Below are 12,208 nucleotides of genomic sequence, written 5' to 3'. Positions count from 1 at the left end.
ATCATCAACTCACAGGCTGGTGGTAAGTACACTGAGCTATGAGTTGGATGCGTTATTCTCACAGTTCATCATCAACTCACAGGCTGGTGGTAAGTACACTGAGCTATGAGTTGGATGCGTTATTCTCACAGTTCATCATCAACTCACAGGCTGGTGGTAAGTACACTGAGCTATGAGTTGGATGCGTTATTCTCACAGTTCATCATCAACTCTCAGGCTGGTGGTAAGTACACTGAGCTATGAGTTGGATGCGTTATTCTCACAGTTCATCATCAACTCACAGGCTGGTGGTAAGTACACTGAGCTATGAGTTGGATGCGTTATTCTCACAGTTCATCATCAACTCTCAGGCTGGTGGTAAGTACACTGAGCTATGAGTTGGATGCGTTATTCTCACAGTTCATCATCAACTCACAGGCTGGTGGTAAGTACACTGAGCTATGAGTTGGATGCGTTATTCTCACAGTTCATCATCAACTCTCAGGCTGGTGGTAAGTACACTGAGCTATGAGTTGGATGCGTTATTCTCACAGTTCATCATCAACTCACAGGCTGGTGGTAAGTACACTGAGCTATGAGTTGGATGCGTTATTCTCACAGTTCATCATCAACTCTCAGGCTGGTGGTAAGTACACTGAGCTATGAGTTGGATGCGTTATTCTCACAGTTCATCATCAACTCACAGGCTGGTGGTAAGTACACTGAGCTATGAGTTGGATGCGTTATTCTCACAGTTCATCATCAACTCTCAGGCTGGTGGTAAGTACACTGAGCTATGAGTTGGATGCGTTATTCTCACAGTTCATCATCAACTCACAGGCTGGTGGTAAGTACACTGAGCTATGAGTTGGATGCGTTATTCTCACAGTTCATCATCAACTCACAGGCTGGTGGTAAGTACACTGAGCTATGAGTTGGATGCACTGAGCTATCATCAACTCTCAGGCTTGGATGAGCGTTGGATTCTCACAGTTCATCATCAACTCTCAGGCTGGTGGTAAGTACACTGAGCTATGAGTTGGATGCGTTATTCTCACAGTTCATCATCAACTCTCAGGCTGGTGGTAAGTACACTGAGCTATGAGTTGGATGCGTTATTCTCACAGTTCATCATCAACTCTCAGGCTGGTGGTAAGTACACTGAGCTATGAGTTGGATGCGTTATTCTCACAGTTCATCATCAACTCTCAGGCTGGTGGTAAGTACACTGAGCTATGAGTTGGATGCGTTATTCTCACAGTTCATCATCAACTCTCAGGCTGGTGGTAAGTACACTGAGCTATGAGTTGGATGCGTTATTCTCACAGTTCATCATCAACTCACAGGCTGGTGGTAAGTACACTGAGCTATGAGTTGGATGCGTTATTCTCACAGTTCATCATCAACTCTCAGGCTGGTGGTAAGTACACTGAGCTATGAGTTGGATGCGTTATTCTCACAGTTCATCATCAACTCACAGGCTGGTGGTAAGTACACTGAGCTATGAGTTGGATGCGTTATTCTCACAGTTCATCATCAACTCTCAGGCTGGTGGTAAGTACACTGAGCTATGAGTTGGATGCGTTATTCTCACAGTTCATCATCAACTCTCAGGCTGGTGGTAAGTACACTGAGCTATGAGTTGGATGCGTTATTCTCACAGTTCATCATCAACTCTCAGGCTGGTGGTAAGTACACTGAGCTATGAGTTGGATGCGTTATTCTCACAGTTCATCATCAACTCTCAGGCTGGTGGTAAGTACACTGAGCTATGAGTTGGATGCGTTATTCTCACAGTTCATCATCAACTCACAGGCTGGTGGTAAGTACACTGAGCTATGAGTTGGATGCGTTATTCTCACAGTTCATCATCAACTCACAGGCTGGTGGTAAGTACACTGAGCTATGAGTTGGATGCGTTATTCTCACAGTTCATCATCAACTCTCAGGCTGGTGGTAAGTACACTGAGCTATGAGTTGGATGCGTTATTCTCACAGTTCATCATCAACTCTCAGGCTGGTGGTAAGTACACTGAGCTATGAGTTGGATGCGTTATTCTCACAGTTCATCATCAACTCTCAGGCTGGTGGTAAGTACACTGAGCTATGAGTTGGATGCGTTATTCTCACAGTTCATCATCAACTCTCAGGCTGGTGGTAAGTACACTGAGCTATGAGTTGGATGCGTTATTCTCACAGTTCATCATCAACTCTCAGGCTGGTGGTAAGTACACTGAGCTATGAGTTGGATGCGTTATTCTCACAGTTCATCATCAACTCTCAGGCTGGTGGTAAGTACACTGAGCTATGAGTTGGATGCGTTATTCTCACAGTTCATCATCAACTCTCAGGCTGGTGGTAAGTACACTGAGCTATGAGTTGGATGCGTTATTCTCACAGTTCATCATCAACTCACAGGCTGGTGGTGAGTACACTGATTGTTTTTCTAAGCAAATTGATTTTTCAAGCAATGTTTTTGTTTTCAACTGAAAGTGTTAGTTTTTAAAACAAATGAATTAAAAAAAAAAAAAAAGGTTCGTCTCAAAGCTTGCGCGCTCGTTTGTAAAATCCCACAATTTGACAAAAAACAAATGCGGAAATTTTTTATTTAAAAAAAAATTAAAAATTTTTTTTTATAGTTTTTCCAGAAAAATCGGCGAAAATCAGACTTTTTTCTCAAAATACCATGAAAAAAGTCGAATAAAAAATCAAAAAAAATCGCATTTCGCATTTGTTTTAAATTTCTTGTGAGCTTTGAGACAAACCTTTTTTTTTTTTTGCCTTATATTACCTTAAAAAAATTGATTAAAAAACAATCTATTATTTTGATTAATCAAAATATGGCCCAAGCCTAGAAAAGATCCACGTCCATGGTGCACTGGGTCATAAAATAGTATTACACTCAACATGCTTTTTGGCTATTGTGTCAAAATATGAAGTAAAACTTTGTTGTTTTAGTTTTGGCCAAACTCCAGGATCACAAGATCCATAGAAATGTAGGGCAGGCAGAATTTTTCTAGGGGTTACAGTTAGTGTTTTAATGAAGTTTCTTTGAATTTGGCTATTCCATTTAAAATCCATACATCCCTACCCCTATATTGAAGGCATGACTTTAATTTTCCACAAAGATTGTGAATTTCAAATGGGGTTAACTGAATGGGTAATTCCATTTGAAATTTATGTGTGGAAGATTAAGGTTGTGTCAATTGCATAGGGGCTGTATGAATTTCAACTGGAATAGCCCATTGGGCATATGAAAGCCATGAAAAGGATGTTGAGCTGAGTGAGTCTAACATGTATATGTAGATCAGAATAAACAATTAATCCATCAATATTAATGAATTATGATGCCTTACTCTGTTAGATTTACCCCTAATAGTTGTCTATACTCTGATCAGCTCATAATAGGCGGGACTCATAATATCGTGGATTGATATAGAATGGGCGTACACACAGCTAGACGCAGCACCTACACGAACTGTGCTTTGCGTATTGCATGAATGACGCGCGATTTTGTGAATATACGCAAGCGTAAGTTTGGACTTTATTGACTCGCACAATAACAAAAAACAAATAATTCCCGCCTATTACGAGCTGATCATAGTATAATTCAGAGGACTTCCCTAGCAGCTATGGAATGTATTCACAGCAAAGAATGTAACAACCAAATTAATTTACAGGGGAGAGATCAATGTGGCATTAATGTTTTTTTGGTCATTTTCTTTCTGCATTACCATTTTTTTATACCACAGAAAATCCAGAATGGTTGACAGGTTTCACTGGTGCCTGCCATGGTTGGGATGGCCTCAATCTAGCACAGTCTCTCAACCTGAAGAAAAGAGAAATTATCGAGAATGGCAAACCCACCCTGCTGGATATGCGCAATTATTTGTTCTCCCGTCAATGCTCCCTGCTATTTAGTCTGCAGCGCCCCCAGGAGGTGGCTCAAAGGGCACAAGCTTTTATGCATAATGTTGTCCAGGAGCTTAGCATGTTAGAGGTAAGAAAGTGGCTTTTATTTGATAAGGGTTCAATAATTGAAAAGATGGATAACAATATTAAGCAGCGTGTTAAAATATATATTAAGGCATAGACCTGGAGTTGTTAATTGCAAGAAAATTTTATGGAGACTTTTCTTGATAAAATAGACCTACTTTGATAAAACAATCAACTCCCATAGAGTTTTGAAGGTTACCATAACATGCTCATCTATCAGGACACAGTTCGTTAACCCCAATACATTTGCACGTTCATTGAATGACCTTTGTAAATTTGGGTGCAAAAACTCATACCCTGCAACTTGAGGTCAAATTTTGCACTGCACTTGAGGTTATTGAACTATGGGATGAGGCCACCATCGCTCACAGAGTGTATAAACTGAATGCCTTTGCTAATGAAGTAATGATTCTGAAAAGATTTTTGTGATGCCTTATTTTTTTTACTATTTTATTTTCAGGTTCCCATGCCCTCAGGCAGCATTGCATGCTGGGTATTTTTAAGTTGTCTGGAAGTATTACAGATATTGGAGAAGAAGGGCGACCCAAGCAGCTTGGAGAAGTATTCACATTACACAGCAAGCTTATGGCTCTATGCACAGAGCAAGGTAGGCTATACACAGTAAACAGCTATGTTGACTTAAAATATGCTAAGTCACAGAATTGGAGTAGGAAATGGAAAACTTGGAAAATGCAATTTTGCAAAATTAGGTTTATTTCCACCAAAAATATTGGGTATTTTGAATGTATATTCAGCACAGTTGTTTGATGGGATCATTTATTAGTTTTTCAAACAAAACATTATGTACAACTAAATTTTAGGCCTGAACAGCTAAATGTGATATCTTGCTAATGTATACAGATGCTTTTGAGTCATTCTCAACTTAAATTTTCCCTCTTTTACAAAATTATTCACTTTTATAGCATTTTTATAGGCTTTTCGGATATAAAATGTATCTATTAATGACAAAATTGGTGGCGCTATTTAGTTACTGGAAATTACTCTTTCAAGCTTTTAATACAAATAACTCCTTTTATTGTTTGATAAGATATGTTTATAAAATTTCCTTGTTGCTTGTTTCACCTGTTCCAGCTGTTTAAATGGCAGTATTAATCATCTGCCCCTTGCAAATAAAGAAATATGATTTAGGATAAATAGCGCCATCTATAGTTTGCATTTAGTTAAAGGAGAACTGCAGTGAAGAAACAAATTTATATCAAATGATTCTAAAATATTTATCAAGCATAGCCTGATTATTCAAAAAAGTTTTTTCATCGTATTAGGGCAAAATATGAATAAAAACAACATTCCCTCGCCAGTAATATTTCAAATTTGCCACTACTGCCGAAGGTGCTGATGGGATAGGGGCAAATATTATGGGATGGAATTATGACGTCACCGTGCTAAAAGTGCCTTGAGCTCATCATGCTCATGTTGAGTTTGTATAGGCCTACTAGTTTCACTGAGAGCTCGAGAGACTGAAAGGTGAACTGCATATGGCAGTCATAAATAAATGTAGGAGCAGTCTCAATGCAAAAAGTGATAAATTGACTTTAAATCAAGATTGAAATCCCATTTTTTCAGTAATTTGCAGCTATTTTGTGCAAAAAGTAGCAATATATTTGATCAAAAGTGGACTGACCTTACGCAAAAACAGATTCATTTATCGGAGACTTGAATCAAGACTAGCATTTCATCCAACCACTCTACAAGATTAATTTAAATTTATTTGCTACAAAATGACAAAAAATAATTCAAAATAATTAGTATCATATCATTTAAGAGGTCAAAATAAGTATTTTTAGGATAAAATTAATGGAATTTTGAATATATTGTTCAGGGTATCGGAAGACTTAAAACAAGACTATGCCAGTGTTTCTACTTAATAGTGTCGGAGCAGTCCGAATGCTGCGAAGTTGTGAATGTAAACAACTTGCAGATATGAACTTTTCAACTTCATTTAAACTGATAAAGTTGTTGAAATGAGCAATTAGTAAGAAGGACAACTTGATCTTCCAATACCACACAATGCCAACCAATTTTGAAGAAAATTCAGTCCATGCACAGGCATGATTTTCCCCGGATGAATTTATACTCACGGAAGTCATTGACCCGATACCAGGGGTGTGAGTTAGCCGGCGATTTATGCATAGCATAAATTTATAGCAGGCCCTGCATATCGCGGAGAATGATAGTGGTATCCCGAGTGGTATACATTTTGTCTACACTTCTGCAGACTTACATGGATTATTATATTCTCCTTTTACTGCTGAAATGGTGAGGGAAATAGTAATAAATCAAGTGTTTAAATTCACTGGATAGGCCATCACTTCTTGATTCAATTCACTCAGCAGTTGTCGAATTCTGGATTGTTATATAGCCATTTATGATCTCAACGACCCGGGCTCAACAAAACCAGCGGACAGTCACAACAACCTGTTTATCACACTGACGATCCAAAAATGTTTGAAACAAATCAACAAACTTGTTCATCATCAGGAAACAAATTAACAAACTTGTTCATAGGGATTGTAGCTGATTGTCATGAATAAATGACCCCTGTTATGCTGACCGACTGACCTGAATTAGAGATGTTTATATTGCACATGGGACAATGCGTGCTTTCGATAGTGCAATCCCTGAAATTGTTTCAAAACCAATTGTAAGCATGGTTTTTATCAAAATAGTTACAGAAATCAGGTTTGGATTTAATTTATAAAAGTTTCTTATACAATTTATTGTAAATACTGTTACAACATTAATGAAGTTTGAAACAGCAAGATCCAATTTATTATTTTCTTAAAATAGCAACAGCCGTTCAGCCATAGACTCACCATGGATGGTTCAGCACAGCAACGTCATAGGCTATGAATATTCATGAGCAAAATAGAGGCTTCCGTTAGCCAAAAAAATGTCTCAAAATTGCTTATTTCTATCTTATAAGACATTATATGTCAGTTTTATTGGTAATTATGAATATAAAACTATATAAGGTTTCATATGAAGCTTTGTTGTAGTTCCACTAAAGTTCTCCTTTAATAATGAAGCCTATTCTATATACATCAAGCAACCGTGTCAGCAAATGGCCCAAGCAAATCCCACCTTTACTGATATTTTCTTCAATTATTTTTATTTATATGCCTTTAGAGCCATTAGTGGAGATATGTTTGCCAAAAATGGCAAAACCAGTAACAAGTTGCATAATTTTTGACATTTCAAGATTTTGATATAAATATAAACACTGTACAATCAGTTTTAAAATTATACCAAAAAAATTATTTCTGGTGAATTCTTGATAGACAAATCCAAATTTTCAAACACTATTTCTTGGCTTTCTGTAGCGGTATGCTTGATCGCAGGTGCTTTCCACACGGTACCTACAGCGGAACTTGTAGTTTTGTTCCTATATTGTGATGTATGCTTGATCAGTGAGTCATATACATGGTCAAGAAAATACATTTCAATGTCTCTGGAAAGCAGGGTCTTTAATAGCTAAGATTTGACAAGTGCCCATCATTTTCACCAAAACTGCCTGTCCAAAATTTGACCCTAAACACATAGACCAGACCTCTGCCCCTTCTGGGGTTCAGGAAGTTCAAATAGCTAATTGCTTATCGCCTTGACTGACTTGTCTGGTCTTGTTTTGAGTTCACAAAACTTCATATTTGAGCATTATTTTTGAATTTAGCATATGTCATAAGTATTAATTTTGCCTGTCCCAGAAGCAAACTGCCTGTCCTAAATGACGGGTGGCATGTGGCTAGCTAACACCCTGCTGGAAAGCCTGGAAAGAACCTGCGATCAACTTGAAGATGGCATATCCTGCTGTCGAAAGATAAGAAATAGTGAGTAAAAATAAGGATTTGACATCAAAAATTCACCAATTATATAAACTATCATATAAAAGCAACATTTCTATATTTAACATTTCAGCTTCATTATCTAGGAGAGATATCTGGGTTGATGCCAGATACATCCCCCACGTCTGAACAGCTCCATCTGGTGGTAGGCCTACTAGGTGGTATGTCGCGAACACAAGAGGCAGCAGAGAATAGCCCAAATCAGAAATTGAGTGAAGCCTTGAGCTCATCAGATGCATTCAGAAGCATTTTCTGGTAGGTTTTATATATGAGTTTGATAACAGCCACACTGGTTTCTATTTAGTGAAATTAAATAAGAGGAGATGGGGTTTTTTGTTACATGATGTTCTAGTTCTACTACGGGACAGCAGACATATTGATTATTATGCTTTGGGGTCAAAATAGCATCTGTGCAGTATTTTCAACATATTATTTTCATTTTGAAAAGATTTAGCTTATCAAAGGTTTGCACTGTTGCACATATTGTTGTCCCCCTGGCTTTAGCCATGGAGGGGGATCTTGCGATAGTGTATTCCTTCTGTATGTGTATATCTGTATGTATGTGTATGATGGGTGTATGTTCCATTTTGGTTAGGTTTTGCTTTTACAATATTTTCTCGCACATCTGTCATATTGCATTGTAATTTTGAATGTTTTTAGGTGCAAGTGTGTTGAGCTGCTCGGTAATGGGGAAAGTGCAGGAGGGCAGCATTGGGCAGTAGGGGGATTATTCTTAAGATCACAATAGATGAATTAGTCATTGGTAATTTAACAACTGAAGATTTAGCGGGAGTGGTTAGTTTTGCTGACGTCACCGTTGGTACTTTGGATTTTCTTTCACTTTTCACCGGTACTGGTTTAAGACTGCGTTGACGAGTTTGTAAGGGTGCTGGTATATTTATTACTACCTCCTCACCACCGCTGTCAGTGTCAGAATCTGATTCGCTGGACATCGAAACATCTTTGTGTGTCGCCATATTAGGTATAACGTTGGAGTACTAATTTCCGTTATTATACTTTTCCGATAAATAGTACAAAATGGATGCGGTAAAAAAAGGCGTATCACTAAACTGCAATATATTAGTAGACTAAAACCATTATTTGCCATTATCGTTACAACCATGGATCGGTCTATTCAACACTGGCGTGGACTTCTTTCTGTACAGTGCAGTCATACAGGCGACATACACCAAATTCAAGTATCAACATTAACTGAGACAGTGAAAAATGTGAAGTTTGCAGAGCCGAGCATCTCTTTGACGATGACTACGTATACCGACGAGCTATTTGAGAACATCGCCGCTAAAATTCCAGCTATTTGAGAACATCGCCGCTAAAATTACAGGTAAGTATACACCAACAATTTAGTAGGTGTTAGTTATAAGCAACGACGAGTAACGTCCGTAAGGAGATTATGATTCCTAAGCACATCTCTTCTGTGAAACTAGTTTGGAGTTATACAGGAAGATTTTTGTCCCGGAATTAAGGCACTTATCGCCTGTGCGAAGTTTTTATCAAAGCGATCAAAACCTTTTTATTAACCGGAAGATTTCCCACACAAATTTAAGTAGGTACCGTGTGCAAAACACATTACTTCTTGAGGTCACATTAGATTCAATGCGGTGTCATACTGTGCATGATTAATAGTACACCTATTGAAAGAATAAATTTACCCAAATATGGTTTACGTTTGAAATGTAAGGATACATTGTACTTTTTTGGTGCAGTATAGTTTACTCATGCTACATAAGCACCTAGTCTCAGCCAGATAGCCCTTATAGTTACTTGGCTAATTTGCATAATTGGGCATTATGTAATTTACATCTTTGGCCTCGCTTTGAGTTTTTTACTTAGCTACCTCCGACCTAATTGGGGTTGGCAGAACCAAATGCCGCCAACAGCAACAAAGTGGTCAATAACAAAAAAGGTGGATAACGTTGAATTTGGGATCTAAATTTAATCCTGAAAAGTTTACAATATTTTTCATGAAGTTAGTTTCCAGAGCATACCCTTAAATTTAATAACACATATAATTAAGTTGAAATGTTGTCATATTATTGAATTTTCTTGGATGGAAAAGTTTGGAACTATTTTATAAAAAGTTATGATTCACAAGTTTTAGGAAATATTTTTATGGATTTATTAGTAATGTAAGAGTAATAGAACCTTTGTACATAATATTACTGCTTTCATCATTACAGTTATAAAACATGTCTCAAGTTATTCTCCATTTAATAAAATACTTCCTTCTTAGTAACACAATATTATCAAGTAACACACTTCTCATGTAAGTATTTGTATTTTATGTCTATGAATTTTTGTTAATTATTTGCAAAAACAAAAGCATAATTCATTTATTATCAATCAGTAGTCAAAAGGTTCTTTTCTCTTATTTTTTGTGTATACACAGAGAGCAAAGAAGAGCTGTGGACGGAACTAAGAGCTGACTTAAAGAAGATGCTAAACCCCAGTTTACCATGAGTAGCGACATTGTTTCGCCAGTTGCCATCATCAAATCTGAATTTACCAGTACGGCCGACACTGACGCTTGTTTTTAGTTATCACGTGCCCATAATGCCCCGCCCAGGGATGCACAGTGCGAATTAATAAGATGGTATTCCGACCGCGAAATTGATCATAGAACTTTTTTGACTGAGTGCAGCTACTATATCACCGCAAATCCCACCAAACATTGCAGCACCCCCCCAAAGCTACCTTATCAATATGAGAGGTGCCATTAAAACCAAAAAATTTTCAGGGGGGAAACAATTGCAAAGATATGCCAAAGATAGAGGAGTTGTGCAGGCGACAAAATTTCAATTGGCGCAAAGATTATCCCCTGAGGAACAAAAAGACACAATTCAACAATGATGACACACAAACAGTAAACGAAAAACGGGAGCAGAGTGAGGGCGAGTTATTGCAAGTGAATGAAATACGGGGAACGGAGGAACGAAGTGAGGGTGAACAGAGTATTACTACTATCGGTATTTAGTTCTATACATTGTATACTCGTTAGTGTTGTGACATAATTTGTGTCTATCTGAAAGCTAGAACCTGAACCTTTCATCGCCGCGTATCAAACAGTAATCTTGTCGCACACCTACATTATAGCAGTGGGACTAGCCATGATATTGATGACGGACTTAAACTATAGTGTTTCCTCATCAAGTGTATATAAATAAGTGTTTCCTCATCAAGTGTATATAAATAAATGTATAAGTGTTTCCTCATCAAGTGTATATAAATAAATGTATATGTGTTTCCTCATCCAGTGTATATATATAAATAAATGTATATTAATCAAAAAGAGTATAATGTTACATTAAAATGTAAAATATCAATAGTGACTCATGTGTTGTGGGACATAATATCCAATGAAGCAATTGTATTAGTCGACATATAAAAATTAAATGTAAAAATGATTAGAAAATTTTGATATCTTGACAATTGTTGATGGTATTGGTGTTAGAGATACAAAATGTACTAAAGTCTTTTTCATTGTTCAGATATGCTTTGCGAAGCGTGAGGAGTTCCTGAACTTCTTGGTGGTCAAGCGTGTTTATAGTGAGCCAGATTATCTGTTATTTGGAGTATATTAGCGTATAAGTACTGCAAAATCAATAGTTATTGCAGTATAATCTTTCCTTATACAGCCACTATAAACATGCTCATATATGTGATGATGGTGTACATTCCTTAAAACCATAGTCATGATGACAAACACTTTCACTTCCTTTACATTTGGATGTCTACCAAACCATACATTCCATAGCTCTTACAGGTTTATAGAAACAAGTGTCTTAGAACATCATGACATGATATGGTAGACTAAATTCTCTTAATTATAATGTGAGAATCACACAATGAAAAACCTATACCGTAAAACCTCGTCTACAGCATATAAAGTGCTTCTGATGAAAACTAAATTAATCCAGGCGCCATTATGGAGTTTGAGCAAATAAATTACCGATCCAAGCATATACAAACAAGTATTATTGTAAGACCAATCTATTGTATTGACATGTTTACGCTTGTATTGTATCAATATAGCTTTCATCCAAAACACTGTATATGCTTATAGACGAGGTTTTACGGTATTCAATATTAATATTAATAAGGCCACACCTGATAACCATCCTTGATAATGTTATCAAATCACTTGTATTTGAGATCATGAAGATCAACAAGTTTAATAAAATACTACAATAGTAAATATACATGAGTCTGGATGATCATCATTACAATATATATCTTCAACTGAATAATAAAATATAACTTCTAAAATATTGCACTGGGGAGTGGGGAGTTTATATCAATTCCAACACTATATCAGCAAAAAAAACCAAAATTTGCCTTCATGCATTATTGTA

The 12,208-nt window shown here is 37.0% G+C and overlaps 1 protein-coding gene across 1 annotated transcript in view; it reads left to right on the top strand.

Moving 5' to 3' along the window:
- LOC140156661 (trafficking protein particle complex subunit 10-like) overlaps window positions 1–12,208 on the top strand; it is a 46,058-nt gene that overhangs the window by 12,048 nt on the left and 21,802 nt on the right. The window contains 4 exon segments of the mRNA XM_072179597.1: window positions 3,732–3,979; window positions 4,436–4,582; window positions 7,909–8,074; window positions 8,077–8,090. Of these exon segments, the coding sequence (XP_072035698.1) occupies window positions 3,732–3,979; window positions 4,436–4,582; window positions 7,909–8,074; window positions 8,077–8,090 (575 nt within the window).

The sequence above is a fragment of the Amphiura filiformis genome, chromosome 7 (genome assembly GCF_039555335.1).
Source record: "Amphiura filiformis chromosome 7, Afil_fr2py, whole genome shotgun sequence".
Lineage (NCBI taxonomy): Eukaryota > Metazoa > Echinodermata > Ophiuroidea > Amphilepidida > Amphiuridae > Amphiura > Amphiura filiformis.
This window is presented reverse-complemented; position numbering and strand designations above follow the sequence as displayed.